Source organism: Acanthisitta chloris, unplaced genomic scaffold (assembly GCF_000695815.1).
Source record: "Acanthisitta chloris isolate BGI_N310 unplaced genomic scaffold, ASM69581v1 scaffold43750, whole genome shotgun sequence".
Lineage (NCBI taxonomy): Eukaryota > Metazoa > Chordata > Aves > Passeriformes > Acanthisittidae > Acanthisitta > Acanthisitta chloris.
In genome coordinates this window covers 36,538-51,696 of record NW_008654207.1, presented here as the reverse complement: position 1 = coordinate 51,696, position 15,159 = coordinate 36,538, and the positions used below count along the sequence as shown (strand labels likewise).

The window sequence follows — 15,159 nt, the reverse complement described above, 5'->3', positions numbered from 1 at the left end:
CAAGATCTAATATATTTGTGAATGGCAATAGTAATATCAGCACTTTTTAGAACAGGTTGTCCAAAAAATATTTTGACTGTGGTACAGATAAAAAAGTCCTATGGTATGGCATATACATACAGACCAAGGGCAATAAACCATGTAAAAATACACATCCACTGGGAATCAAGGAGGGGTGGAAAGGCCAGAGGCAGCAAGGGGCTTTGCTTTAGTTCATTTGGAGCAAATGCATTCTACCTCCCAGTTCAAAGAGCATGTACACAACCAAAGACACAATTACACGAGTCCAATAGAGAGTATCAGCAGTATAATGGCTAGAGTTGCATATTACAGATCTCAAAGCCAAAGAAATTCTTTGCATAGCAGCACTGTGAGAATTGCATAAGTTCTTGCATGCTAGGAAATTTCAGCTTGGTCCAGAAATAACAAAACTGTAAGGGAAATGACCTGCCTGCTAGGTTGCTGTAGATCTTTGCTAAAATGCTGTTGAAGCCATTTGGATACAAAATCCCATTTAAAGAAACATATTTTAAGTAGACAACTGGAGAAATAAATTGGTGTTCTGAATGCTCTGGAAAACTATATTACAATTGCCAATTCTTTGCTATATGTAACAGCCAACTCCTTTACAGTGTGTGCAATAATGAAAGATAATTTGTGTTGCTGCTGGAGAACAAGCAAAGTTCATCCCTTTAGCAACATTTTAAAGGTACATAAGAAGTCTACCACTAACACTGTCAAGACAAAACATTTAGTGGACATGTACTCTGAGTTTGAGGAATGATATCCAGAGGCTTTAAAGGAAATTTTTTTCCTGTACTTCTGCCTCTGGAGAGACTCTGAGTCAGGATAGTTTTCCAGCCTCCAGGTGGTCTGTTCTGTTGCATATGCAGTTAAGGTCTAAATGACTCCTCTATGTGCTTCTACCCTGCCATGCCCCTCCCTAAAGGGTCTCACAGAAAGATTATGGCTCCATCTTGCAGCATGAGGGATAATGATGCTTTCTGCCAGCTAAGTACCACCCGGCTGTTAACTAGTGACATCCCCTTATCAATGGGCAGCTGATTCTGTGTCTGCAGGGAGTTATTAAGGCCCATGAACATGCAATAAAGAGTCTTAGACTCATTCAGAGTGCAAGAAGAACATGTATCTGCATTAAGACTTCAGACAGCATATGAAGGAATAGTATTAAAAACCTATTTTAAAAACAGGCGTACAAAACTCACCATTTCCATAGGTGACACTAGGATTAATAGAAAGGTCAAGTTATATTTAGATCATTTGTGTTTCTTGCATAAGTGTGTGTATGTGTTGATTTCCTCGTCAGAAATAACACAGGGGAACCTGAAAGCCCAGTGGAACTCCTTCCCCTATAGCAAATAAGTGAATAAAGCCATTACTATGGTTCACAGTTTTGGGAGCTAAAAAAAAAACCACCACAGTCCACTGGCTCAGTTACAGGGCAGTTGAAGAGAATATTTAAACAGTGACAGTAGCAATTTTCTAAAATTAGTACATCCAACTAGCCACCTGCAAACCAAAATCACCAGTTTGGATACTTTTGGGCATCAGAACCAAAGTCTGTAATTAGACGGACACAGAAAATGTTGACAAAATGGACTTGTCCTTGACCTATTAGTTTATTTCAAAAACCTTCTGTTCATCAGACTTACATACATCAGGGAATGTTGTCGATATTTGATCCTTTCTCTGTTATTCAACAATGTGGTCTATGTCAAAGGCAACCAAAGAAACTGAAGGGAACTAAAGAAACACCTTCACTGTCTAATCAAGGGAAATGCTTTCATTGTTACATACTTCAGACAAAACTGCACAATTTTTCAGAACAAAACCACTTAAATTTACCATGAAGGTAATTTAAAGAAGTGTTACTGCAGTCAAAACTGACTGAAATTAACCATGTTTTTTTACAATGCTCACATATTACCCTTTCCTCAGCCATAGGCATTTAAAGCTGGTCAGCTGCTTAGGCATTTAAAAGGTCAATTTGCAAGGTATTTTGGTTTGCTATTTTCCACAGTTAGCTAGAATATTACGCCATGTTCCCAATTTACTATGAATCACTGCTAATTTTTCTAGTTTTAAGGAAGTTAAAGAAGTGCAAACTCTAAATTAGGGCAAATGGGCAAATTTATAGAATTCTTGATTTTTCACTTGAGCACACAGATTTTTGTACCTATCCAAACTGTATACATTTTCTTCAAGGCTTTCTGTCCTTGTATCTTTTCCAGCAATAACTTTGCAGTAATGTCTGAGTAAATTCTGATGAATAGTTGATTTGTTTGAAGTCTTCATATACTGTTGTGGGATAGACCTAGAAAGGACCACAAGTCTAGATAATGCAAATTATTCTGAGCGTGTTTTGACCACGCAGACAGCCACAATGGCATGATAAGGTGGGATTTTTGGCTCTAATGCCTGCTCACTCCAATACTGGCAAGCCTGAACAGTGACCAATACTACCATACAGGCTATATTGCTCAGAATACATGACCTCCTGTTTTCTCTCTCTTCAAAATCAAAGTTGTGCAGAGGAAAGTAGAAAAAGATCCTAAAAGGAAGGAAAAAGGCATGAATTGTCAACATGACTGGAGTAGGACAACAGATCACTACCAAATTAAGCACAATTAATTTCCCCTACATTGCCACATATACAATTCACTAGGACAAAAGCCTACACTCTCTCTGAAATCCTTTTTTACATTCACGTAAGATGTGCACATTAATGGATCCCATGATGACTTCTGAAATTCCTTGAACACACTATGTTTCTCCAGAAGAAGAAGAAAAGTTGTAAGACAAGAACAGGCTGATGTTGAAGAAGTGCCTCTTTACTCCTTTTAACCTAGACATGCTGTTTAAAGGTAACATTTATCATCATTACCACACTATGCATCCAGCAACAGCCTAACAAAGGGTGCAAAAATTCCAGGATGAAGGACACTGTCTTTCTGAAAGTTCAGAGTCTGGGTAGCATCCATGTTTCTTTCACGCCGTGGGAAGGAACCAGCCAAGCTCTGTGCACACCATTCAGATGGCCCATCGTACCAAGTCAAGTGATGGCAAAAACATACTCGCAACACCACGTGTCTAGGATTTTTGTGATCACACCTCGATGCAACATTTCTGTACTAGATGCAGCTTGTTGTCAGAGTGCAAGTAAACTTCATAACTGACTGCCACGAGTCAGTCCGGGAGCAGTAAATTAGCAAAGTGGCTCAGGCACTCTAGTCTAGGAGAAGAGTAAAAAAGGAGTGTGGTTGCAGCACTGAGAACAATGTTGCTTGTTCTCCTGCCTTGAGTGAAAGTAAACAAGTCCATTGTTATCTGACTTTGCCAAACCTCAAAGTATAATGCTAGAAGGAAAAATAAGTTTTACAGAATTAAGCATATACAACCCTTTTCTTCCCTTCATAAATTGTATGTTACAGTAGTTGAAACTACCGAAGTGTTTACAGTATGCTATATATATAATGGCACATTTAAGCTTCTTAAAGGGATTGGAACATTTCAGAAATGTCTCTGGAGCTGAAAAAGGATAATGTATTACAAATCATATAATATTTTAATTCAGAAAAAATATGTTTGGGTATTTTGACCTAGCATCATAAGAGTTAGGAAACTGAACGAGGATGCCATGAAGCATGACTGACAAGTCAGCCGAGCTCGTCTGCTTCAGATACATATTGTGCCAGGCATTATCGCTGTGATCAGTCACAAAAAATGCATATTTAGCTTTTGTACATTAAATACTACACCTGTGAACCTATGTAAAAGATATACAAAATATAAATGTCATCAGGACTGTATATTTCAAACTTCTTAAAATAAACACAAAGTATTATATATATGTAGGCATATAGGTTGTAATTTCAATGTCAACACTAGCACAGTTTGTCTCTTCTAAATACAGGCCTGTATACTTCCTAGTCCAGCACATGCACCTACAAACACATGATCATGCACACAGCTTTACGTTCTGCTGTTTGCAGAAGAGTCAGAATATACAGCACTATACATTGTTTCAACTCAAAATTGGCGACTTAAGGAAAATGCTGTTCAAAAGAAATTCCTGGTGAACTATTACCAAAAACAACCTAGAGAAAACCAGGGGTGTAGTTATTTCATCTCAATAAAAACACTGAAGACCATGGTGATGATGACCTAAGATTCAGAACGCTTTGTCTGGCATATGGTGGGAGTCACTCTTGGACAAAATACAATGGTGTAGAACTGGTTGCTATGACACATACCAAACACAGTTATAATGAGGCGTAGAGCTTTCACAACACCATCCAACCCAGCTCTGGGTTCAGACTACTGAAGTCTCTGACCGAAAGGAGACAGAGCAGTTGTACACTGTTCTTCTCACAGCAGGAGGTGCTGATGGGGATCTGGATGCCCATCTGGAAGGTAAGCGTCGATTTGCTGGCCGAGCGGGCCGGGAGAAACCCTTCTCACTTGAACTTTTAGCTGGTACAGATATCTAGAACACAAAGGCAATTCCTGACTTTAACAAGTTACGGCTTTTGTGGAATGCAGCGGGAATGCAGGAAGACATTTGGGGTGACCTCAGAACAGGTGGTTGGAAGCTATTTAAAGGAGCACAGTAATGCACAGAATGCCAAAGAACAGCTATTTCTATGTATAGGGATTCTCACATCAGTCGTGGTTTAAAATATATGGAGACAAGTGTTGGACACAAGGAAAGGTATAAAAAGTTAGTGCAAGCCGAAATTGACATTAACTTCTTATTTCTTTTAACTGTTGCAAGTTTTTTTGTCAATGAACGCTGTGAACTAATCTAAGCATAGAACTCAGAATACCATCTTATATTACTGAGTATGATCCACATACTTCTCAGGTATTTTTGATAGATCCTATTTCAGCAGTCACATACTGCTAAGAACTCTGTTTCCATTTGTACAGTGTGAAGCTGTTTACACTTGGTAACTAATTCAGAATGGTTATGTGTAGATACAATGTCATGTCTACCTGCAGAGCCTTAAACACACAGGAAAACCAACAGAATTTGATTATAGCTACAGTGATATAAACTGGAAATAATGAAAATAAACCAAATGCCTCATGCCTTGTGTAGTTCTTCACATCTCTGTGACAGGAATATTGTTGGACCTAAAATGGTAACCCCTAATCAAGAGGTATTCTACACCTAGTTTGTACAGATAAAATGACGATATAAAGTGTGGGCCAATGAAGAAACAAAATCCAGTTGGCTTAGTACAGTTATTCTGGGCTTACATCAATATAAACTCAGTCATTATCTAGTCATTATTTCTTCCCTCCTTATTCATCGATGAAAATTTGTTTTCCTGTCAAAAGTTTATTGGATGAAAAAGAAATCAGAAGCTTCATTCATGTTTTTGTCTTTCTGTACTGTAGTAAAGATGTCTCTGCTAAGCAGGATGTTGCATCACAGGCTGTCAGAAACATATGCAGAAAAAACCTGCATGGTCAGATTCTCAGCTGCTTAAATCCACATAGCTCCACTGAAGTCTGTGAATTTGTGACAGCTTAAAGCACACCAGCTGACAGTCTGAACCCATTTAAGTTTCTTAGCTCAAAACACACCTGCCTTCTCCTTTCTGAGATGCTAAGGGGCATATCTCTTTGTGTTTGCTGGCCAAGCAGCATTTCAGGAAAAATTATTTTTCTTTCTTTGTGGACTTTGATAGAACCTGCAACATGTAGTGTATTTTCAAAACCATCTGTTTCTCTTGTCATTAAGAAAGAATGTTGGCAAAGACAGTATTTCTAAATTTCTGCAAATAAAATTCAGCCAAATATAAATTAATTAGTCATGTCATACTCTTCTTTTTCTGTGAGCCTATGCTTGAATATATATGAGAAGCTGGAGCTGAGAAATGAGTAAGAAGTCACTTTATTACTGGAAACCTTATGGAGCTACAATACCCCTTGTCACAGACAGTTCCAAGGAAATCCTGAACCAAGTAGCACCCTGGATGCTGAATGCTCTCTACATGCCCTCAAGCCCTTCAGGAAGGCTCATGAAATAAAGCATCAGCTAAGAGTGGGAGTTAAACCTGACTGCAGTTCTCACTGGCTCAATCCTTGCGTAACTGCACTGCAGTTATGCACTAGCTTTACAGAACAGCAGTAGAGATCAAAATCTGGCAAGCCTTCACTGCTCATTCTTTCTTACATGCTTCTGCCCTCCCTCAGCTCTGTATCTGCAGAGGAAATACTCCTAATTCATCCAGATCTTGGCCTAAAGTGTCTATTATTACATAATTATTTACAATATCATGTTAATCTGCCTCATTTTAGAATCTGAGGGTTGGTATGAAACTGAATTATTTTGTTCTTCACATTGTTATGAACCTTACCTCTGGTAACTTCTGTCTCTCTCTTCCTTGCTTGAGTTGCTGCCCAATATGCCTGGCTGAATTCCTCGGAAATTCTTGTCTTCCTTGCTCAATCTGGAGCGTTTCTACATACTGACTCAGTGTCTCACAACCCCCATCAGTGAATTCAGAATTTGTCTGCTTCCACTTATCTTTGCAGCACTTTGCACTACATGGAGAAGTCACTGTAGATTTTTCATAGTTTTTCAAAAGCTTTTCAACAACACCATAGTTTGACCTGGAGTCAGCTGACCGTGGACGACCAGATAAATTACTCGGTCTCCAGTCATGCTCATGAAGCATGTGCCTATAACCACTAGGATTTGGAAGTCCATTCATTTGTTTTTGTTGCCCTGCTGTCCTGACAGCTTTGTTGGGGTTGCTAGTTTCTTGCTCGCTTGCTGCAGAAGGTTTGGGCTTTGAAGCACATGATGAATTTACAATTTCTGTCCTGCTAATAGCAGAGTCACACAGTGGGCTACAGGGTTTGTGATCTTCTGATGCTGTTCGAGGCACCTGGTTTGGCTGCAAAGCATTGTTACATTTGTCTGTGTGAAATACAGTCCGGTTAAACTCATCGATCTTTGCTGCTAGAGTTTCATTTCTTTGAGTCTTTCCCAACATATACCTAGTGTCTTCCAAAAGATCATTGTGGAAGGTAGAAGGGGCATAGAAGTCATTACTGTAATAAGGGCTGCTGTGAGACTTGGGGTGTTGTTTCTGGTGCATCTTGTTGCTTTGGGCCATATTTCCGTCTGAACAACTCTTTTGGGCTGACAGGGGGGAAGGCTCACTGTTAGTGCCTTTTCCAAGTTTGCCCACATCATATGCCCACGTGTTGTGGCAGAAACTTGTTGGAACATCGCACTCATTTTTGGTTACAGGTATTGCAGCACTTAGCATCACAGGGATTTTCACAGCTTGCCCTTCATTTACACAGGCTGCTGTAATTTCATTCTTGTTTACAGATGAAGTATTCCCCAGTTTCCCTTCACTCCAACAGTCTTGAGCCTTGCAATTGCTTTCAATGCCTGGATCTCTTAGTGGTGCTTCAGAAAGCTGTACAACTGCAGAAAGTGAGTTTGTTAGGTGCCGAGAAGTGGTCCGTGGAGGAACTGGTGGAGCTTCTTTCTTTTGCCAAGATCTGAAGTCTGTTCCTATGTCACCAGTAAGACCACCATAAGACATGTCCTTCAAAGCCTTGGTGGAGCTCATCAGATTCTTCCTATTATTATGTTCCTCTGTTTCAAAAGCAACTGAGGTCTGTGATTCATTGCTGGACACATGGTTCATCTCAGACAGAATAACTGTATTTTGAGTTCCCCCAAATTCCTCCAGGAAAGGAAGTGACTTCATTCTGGAAATAAAGGGAGAGGTGTTTTAGGGATAAGCAATAAGGATCTTTCCAGGGGACCTCAGCATGGATTCATTCTCCACATGAGCAGGTATTTTAACACTGTCTGTTTAAAAATATTTGGGAACAGTTTTGCTGCAGCTGATACACTCAGTGTAACTGAAACATACACAAAAGGTTTGAAGAAAGCTCAGCAGAAGGGATTTGTATTCCTTCCCCTTGCCACTAAAATTCCTTTTCTGAGTTTTTTAGATGATTGCTTGTTTTCTTACCTATTCTACAGTAAGGATAGTGGGATCTTGTGAGTTCTAATGACTCCAATGCATCTACCTGACTATAAACTGAATGAAGAAAGCTTTAGGACATAATGCTTCCCTTGCATAGGTTCCTACCCTTACACATGACAGTAAAAATGCATCTTTTGAGGTCTCTTCAGAAATCATCTTTCTCAGCCAGGATTTAGAAACTATGCATCAGCTATGAATCTATTTGCCTTCATACAAACACTAGCCTGGTCACACCAACACATTAGCGACAAGGCAACCAACTAATGGCATGGAGGAGTGTAAGAAGTCCCTCTGCTCTTTGGAAGCATCTGAGCAGAGCTTGCCATGATGCAAATTTCCACAGGGTCTCAGCATAGCTGAGACAGCCTTTCTCAATCTCTTTCATATGCACTGTGTCATACCATGGGTTTGGTCTCACCTGAGATTTCTGCACAACTTGAGAGAGACTGGTGTTTAGCTTGCTAGAGGAGACCATGAACATTGAATTTTTAACAGATTGTGGAATACTTATTTGCCATACTTTTAAGGTCTGACTTCCCATAAGCCTGACAAACCCATAATGTTGTATAGAACTGCATGGAAATGGGACCAAGGGAGACAGAAATATCTCTTCACTTTCCCAATCCATTAGAAACAAGTACAATTTCATCCTATATAAATACAAATTTCAATTTTTAGGTTCTGTAAATAAACCCCATTCTGCTAGTAAAATCTGCCCTCATATCATATTTCAGTATATTTCATTTGAATGTTTTATGCTGAGCACTGAAACACTAGGAGGATAGGAACTGCCCAACTCCTAATAAATTCAACACCAGACCCACCTTCAAAGTGAACAGCATAAGGAGAAAAGTCTCATTATTCATTTTCTTCCTCTAATATAAAAAGTCCAAATATCTTTTTACCTTCTGTGGTTGGACTTCTTTCGAATTTCCTCTTGATAGCTGCATAATTCTTCACTGACTCTGGCAAGTTCTTTAAGAGCCTTTAGAAATACAAAAACTGTCCTTTAATATAAGCTTTTTTAAATGGTATCTCTAGAATTTTTTTGAAACTTGTGGTCATCTATATTTAAGACTCACAGCAGAGGAAAGTACCATAAGAAAATCACAAAAATGCCCCCACATTATCAACAGAGGTAAAGAGCATGCTGCTAACACATTTACACAGTGAGAAGACACATCAATAGCAAACCTAGGAGGAAGCAGAGACAGTAACTTGCTGAAAAGCTAAAATCAGGAAGATCAGTTCTTTAGGTTAACCCAGCAGGCCAAAGTCCTTAGTATTTTTCTCAACTTTGTAACTGAAACGTGCTCATACTTTACTTACTACATTGAGATCACCAATATAATTCTTGGCATTTTTCTTGGAAGTTTGGATGCTGAGGCTGTCTTCAGGCTCCTCACGGTTCTCAAAGGCCAGATTGTCCATTAACAGAGTATTGTTTCTGCCCTTGGGTCTGGTTTCTTTACACTCATGTCCTGTTTTACTGAGCAGACTCCCTTTCTCCTTTCTGTCATTTGCCACATTGTGTTGATAGCTCAGCTCCACTGTGTCACTCTCTTCTGAAGTAGGGGAATGCATGGACAGCTGCAGCATCTTGCTTTGAATGGCCTTGTTGTCATGGATGTTCATATTGCTCTCCCTTCTAAGCTTTACCTCCTGGTAAAGCTGAAAAAACAACAGAATATTCTATTAAACCACGGTATTATAATGAACTTTATGGTAAAGAACATATTTATCTTCTGCTTTGAACACTGCTTCACTCCCTAGCACCAACTGGAAAGAATTTTTACGTCTTAGTAGAAAAGTGCTGAGTCACCTAGTGTGATAGTCCACACACTATTACTGCCACAGGATAAGGAAGAGGGCTAGTATCATCCACAAACTCTTTGCCATGGTTTTAATGTATAGCTTCTACCCACAGGATAGGATTGAGAGAGATGTCACTCTGCCCTGAGTGCCCTGCCTTGAGGCAGACACGGTATGGTTGTCTTCCAACTAATATCAGTGCATTATGTGGTGGACACAGCCCTGATCTGATGGATAGGGAATGTAGGGGAATGTGAGGGAGGGAGAGGGTTCTAGCTGTGCTACAGCCTATTAAAGTATATTACCTGAAGGAGGGGAAGTGAATTATCATCAAATACAGTGCCATCTGCACTAGAGCAGACACTTCTGGTTCTCAGGCAAGTGGAATTCTTCCCTGTGACTGAAGTGATAAATCAGTACTGCGGAATGGTATATTTGGCTATGTGCTGTCACCCTCTTATATTCTTTCATGCTATCTGCTTAGATCCAGTGGCTTCATTAGTAAATTAAAAGGTGTTAATTCCTGTCACTCAGCACTCAAACCAGGAACAGTGACAAATTATAAATTAGAAAAAACAGCAACATCATAAAAATCTCTTCTGCTTGCAGTATAATTTCCAGTGCCAAGAATCCCACGGGTCTTTATAAACATTCATTCTTAACTTGCTGTTATGAAGAAAGCACAGAACAGACACTTCTGAACAGCCATCTGCCTGCCCTCTCACAGTGCACAAGGCCATCACAACAGCTTTTGGAAGGCCAGTGAAAAAGAATAACAACACAAAGAACATGTGGCTATTTCATGGGTAGTGCTGTGCGTTAGAAGTATTCTCACGTTCAGAGACTTAACACTTGACCCCATCCTGGGCTTTCACATTTCACTCCCAAAGCCCAGCTGCTCATGGAAACTGAGGGTTGAACTTTGCCATTTCCAAGAAATAAGAGCCTCATACAGATTCAGCATAGCAGTAAGAAGGAAGGATACCACCTCATAACTCTATTATATTGTCTCCTAAACCATAGAAGTCTTCCTGGAGGAATCCAGGAATTAAGTTATGTTTTGGTGGCCTAGAGAAAACTACCAAATCAAAATACAAGCTGATAAGGTAGCACAAGTTTTATTGAGGAAATCCTACAGATGATGGCATCTAAAACATGTATCTTTCCTGTTCTCCAGCCACGTGGCTTTTGGAGAAGTAATGTGAGGCATCTGAAATCAAGGGCAGCTATAGACACAGCTTAAGAAGGGACTTTAGGATACTAATAACCTTAGGGTATCACCTGCAGTTTTGTCTGGTCCTGCAGTATCCAGTAATTTACTTCATCCTCTCCCCCTTGGCCTCATTCCATTCTTTATCTCTTCTTCTGTCTCTGTCATGCTTTTCTAATCCATGTGCTAATAAAGAACATGGGGAAAACTATCCTCGCTGACATTCTCAGCACTACTAATTGCCAGAATCCCTTTCATTACCATCATTCCAAACCACATGAAAATGAAATTCAACTACATATGCAAACCACATTACTAACTTTCGAAGCATTCTCACCTTGGCAGTGAAATTAAGCAAGGCTGCACAGAACACTCCTAACACAAAATACAAAATGTGGCACAGACCATCATACCAAAGTCTGCAAGAACTGCACGTAAAATGTAAGAGAGCTGACATTATGGAGTTATGCTTCAGGCTGGTTTGATGAGCACTGTATGGCTGCAATTCCTTTGGCTCTGACCATTTTCCTTCTCATACTTTCATGTGAGCAATCTCTGACATACATTCCTGTGTTGCTCAGCCACAGGACAGTGCTGGCAGAGAGCAAGGAAAACTACTCCATGTGCAAATTAGATGAAAAATGTGGAAAGCTCACTAATGAAAAAACTTGCCTCGATATGTTGCCAAGCAGACTCAGTTTATGCATTAGAGAGTGCCAGGGCGTTCTGCTGCAGGGACAACTTGGGGATAAAAGAATGATAAATAATTACCTTAACTGTTTCTGGAAGGAGATGCATTGCAAATGGCAGGGAGTGAGTGTTTGCTAGTATGTGTAAACTCTAGTGGCGTCAGGACTTTCGTGCTATTTACTGTACCTGTTTTCTCTCCTAAAAGCCATCCATAAATGGAGTGGGTTCTAGCCAGAATGGTTCCACATTGTGCAGCCTTTAATGTATGTATTCTTTTAAATATTACCGTTTACCCCAGCAGACCTGTGCCATCTGATTCCTTGTTGCCAGACAATTATGATACCTAGATTTTTTGCTACTAAATATGCATTTTCCTGAACCCCATGTTGTTCAGCATATACTTGGAAAAAGCATGTATAATATAGGCAGTGTGGCTCATGCTCAGCAGAACTGGCAGCAGTATATACAGCCAACAATCTCATAGCAAGCTTCACTTCAAGGGACATTTAACCTCCTACTTTGTATTCATGACTATCAAATGAGCAATTGCAAATACTGCTTAACCTCAGGCTTTGCATCTCACCATCAGCTATTAGAGACTTTCGGTGACACATAAGAAATAAGGATAAGAGACATAAATAAAAGTCATTGAAGCGACTCCATGTCACTTCACCCCAAGTAGAAATGGTAGTGTTCAGAGTTTTGTGTCAAAGTACCTCTTCTATTTTCTTCTGCATGACCTTCCATTGACATTCCCATTCTTTCCTTTCGTTGTCAAATCTCTCCAGCAATTCCATCTTCTCTTTATTCCAGTTCCTCTCAGTATTCTCCAGCTGTTTACGCAGGTCCATGGTTACAGTCTGTGCAATAGCAAAGATGGCTCTGCTGTTTTCTTTCTTCCCTAAAATATTTCCTGGAATTTATCAGAATAAGTCTTGCTTGTGTTTGATTCTAGCTTTCAGGGAACAAAAACAACCAAGCAAACTCCCAAAATTAATAACTAAAATGTGCTTGCAGGAGATACTATCACACAATTGCTTGATATATATCTGGAGTATGACTGAAATATGGAGGAACTAAGCACTACAAATATAAACCCAAGGGCAGAGAGGCCCAGTCAGGAAAGGGGAGGTGGGACACGCATTCAGCAGTACAGAATTCAGTAACATCTGCCACAGTGGGGTTTGTACCATGTCCACTTTGCATCTTTGCCATTACTCTTCATTGCAAATGTGTTTTCAATGAAATTCAAGTCTGTATAATACTGAATGGCACTTTAGGACCTTGGGATCCTGCAACATCTGCCCTTGAGGGTGAAAGCTATTTTTATGTTTGTTCAAAAGACAACTGCAAATGTAAAGGTATCATGTTTGCTCATGCACTCCTTTCACACATGCATGGAGCATGAGAAAGACTATGACATTCTTTTGGCAATTGAAGACTGTAAACTTGATATATGCCCAAAATTCTCATGGCTACATGAATGCTTTGGAATACATGAAGGAAAACAGGACAGGAAAGCTAATAACAGGTACAAACATATATACAGTAGAAAGCATCACTCTACTATATAAAGTACTATTTGTCACTATAAAGGGTTCAGGTATTTTGGATTTATAAATTGGAATCTATAAATGTTAGTTTCAGGATTAACACAGGGAAAACTAGAAAATATTCTCCAATAGTACTAACTCAAATCTAGTTCAAAACCTTTCTCAGAATATTTAACTAATTTTTGCTTTGTTTCTTCTTCCCCTTCAGAAGTCTGTAGCTTCTTAGTGTCTGCAAATGAAAAAGTTATTAATTGAACCACTAAATGTGTATATTTTAAAGGAAATATTTTGGATCTGCTTATCTGACTTTGGAGCAAAACATTTACAGATTTTATGGGCCTGATGTTCCTCTTGCTTTCTGAGGCCTTACAGTAGAAACCCTACTATCATCAGCCTGCATTTACTATGCCAGCAAGGCTGAAATAACACGGCTTCTGTGGTATAATAGATGGTACACACACATTGGTACTGAAGGTTGTTAACTTTAGCAATCAAAGCCAGTTTTGTGTTACATAGGTGGACATGGAATCTAGTTCCACTCATAAAATACTTCTGCATTGCTTTGGTCTCCTGTCAGAAACCAGGTGTATGGGCACGCAAGAAAATTATCAGAGTGTTAACCAGTGCTAAGTCCAGTTTATCTTCCTGCAATTTGTCCATTTCCCTGACTGATTGTCAGTGATTCTCAGCTCACAGGAACTGCCCACTTATTGTCCAAGTTTTCTATGGTAGAGTGAAAATTCACTCCTGAGCTTCACACAAAGTTCTGTTCTGTATTTTATTGGGCAAGTCTTGTTGATTCAGCTGTGGCTACCATGTAATCACTGCTTAGCAGTGTCTGCATTATTTCAGCTCACCGGAAAGATGAGGCTAAACTTGGAGTCAGGTTCTTTCCATGAACAAGTAAGCAGAAGAGCTCAGATGAAACCAAACAGGTTATTCAGGTCTTTGGGTCATAGGAAGTCCTGCTACAGGATCTCTCAGGCCATCATGGGCCCAGTCCTAACTTGCAAAACAGTTTACCCTGAGCACTCACTTTGGTGCTCTGCGATGGCAATCTCTCTCTCAACTATACAAACAGATTTCAAACCCTCCTTCTTCACCCTGCCTAAAAACATACAGGGCAGCTTTATCAAAACATAAAATTACTTGAAACTAAGACCTGCTGAAAGACAGCACAGTATTCACATCAAAAAAGAAGTCAAGCACTAGTTTGCTCACAGCCTCTTAGGCAATGCAGCTGGGCTATAGAGACTGCAGCTCTCCAGGCCAGTGTTTCAGTTTTTGCTAGCCTCCAGTAAGTGCTGACCAAAAACAACTTGCCAAAACATTCTACTGCACTTAAGATCTGTTGCAATCTAAATATCTATTGCTAATGAACTTTAAAAGCATTTCAACACTTTCTCACTTTGCTAATTCAAAAGGTGCAATTTATTTTTTTCTTGCTACATTTATGTTTTTATAACCTTTCAAGATATCTTTGAGAAATAAACAAAAGTCAACTCTCTGCTCCATTATAATCCTTATACAAATACATGTCAGAAAAAAATCATGTGTAGATGCTGTAAAGTCATGAACAAGACGGGCAGACAATCTGTCAACAATTTACACAAAAGGTGATTTTCCTACAGCACTATTAGTAATAATGACCATGTTTCAATCAGCAGCATATTACTAGAAAGGTCAATACCATATAGCATATTGGTTTTGCACATATAGGAATAGATATAATATGCACTTCTTTCAAGCAGGAATATAGCATTAAAAAGGCCCCTGGTCTTTTCTTAGTGCTGGAAATTACTATTGCCATGTCTGCATTCATCTTAACAATTTTCAAGCTGGCTCA

At 39.5% G+C, this 15,159-nt stretch overlaps 1 protein-coding gene across 1 annotated transcript; it reads right to left on the bottom strand.

Annotated features, from left to right (window-relative positions):
• Positions 1-3,869: 3,869 nt before the first annotated feature.
• Positions 3,870-12,611, bottom strand: KIAA0408 (KIAA0408 ortholog). Its single transcript, XM_009083390.1, has 5 exons — positions 12,477-12,611; positions 9,378-9,719; positions 8,954-9,033; positions 6,390-7,764; positions 3,870-4,507 (listed from the first exon to the last, which is right to left on the bottom strand). The coding sequence occupies exons 1-5, from the start codon at positions 12,609-12,611 to the stop codon at positions 4,334-4,336; spliced, it is 2,106 nt and encodes a 701-aa protein (XP_009081638.1). The 3' UTR covers positions 3,870-4,333.
• Positions 12,612-15,159: the final 2,548 nt, after the last annotated feature.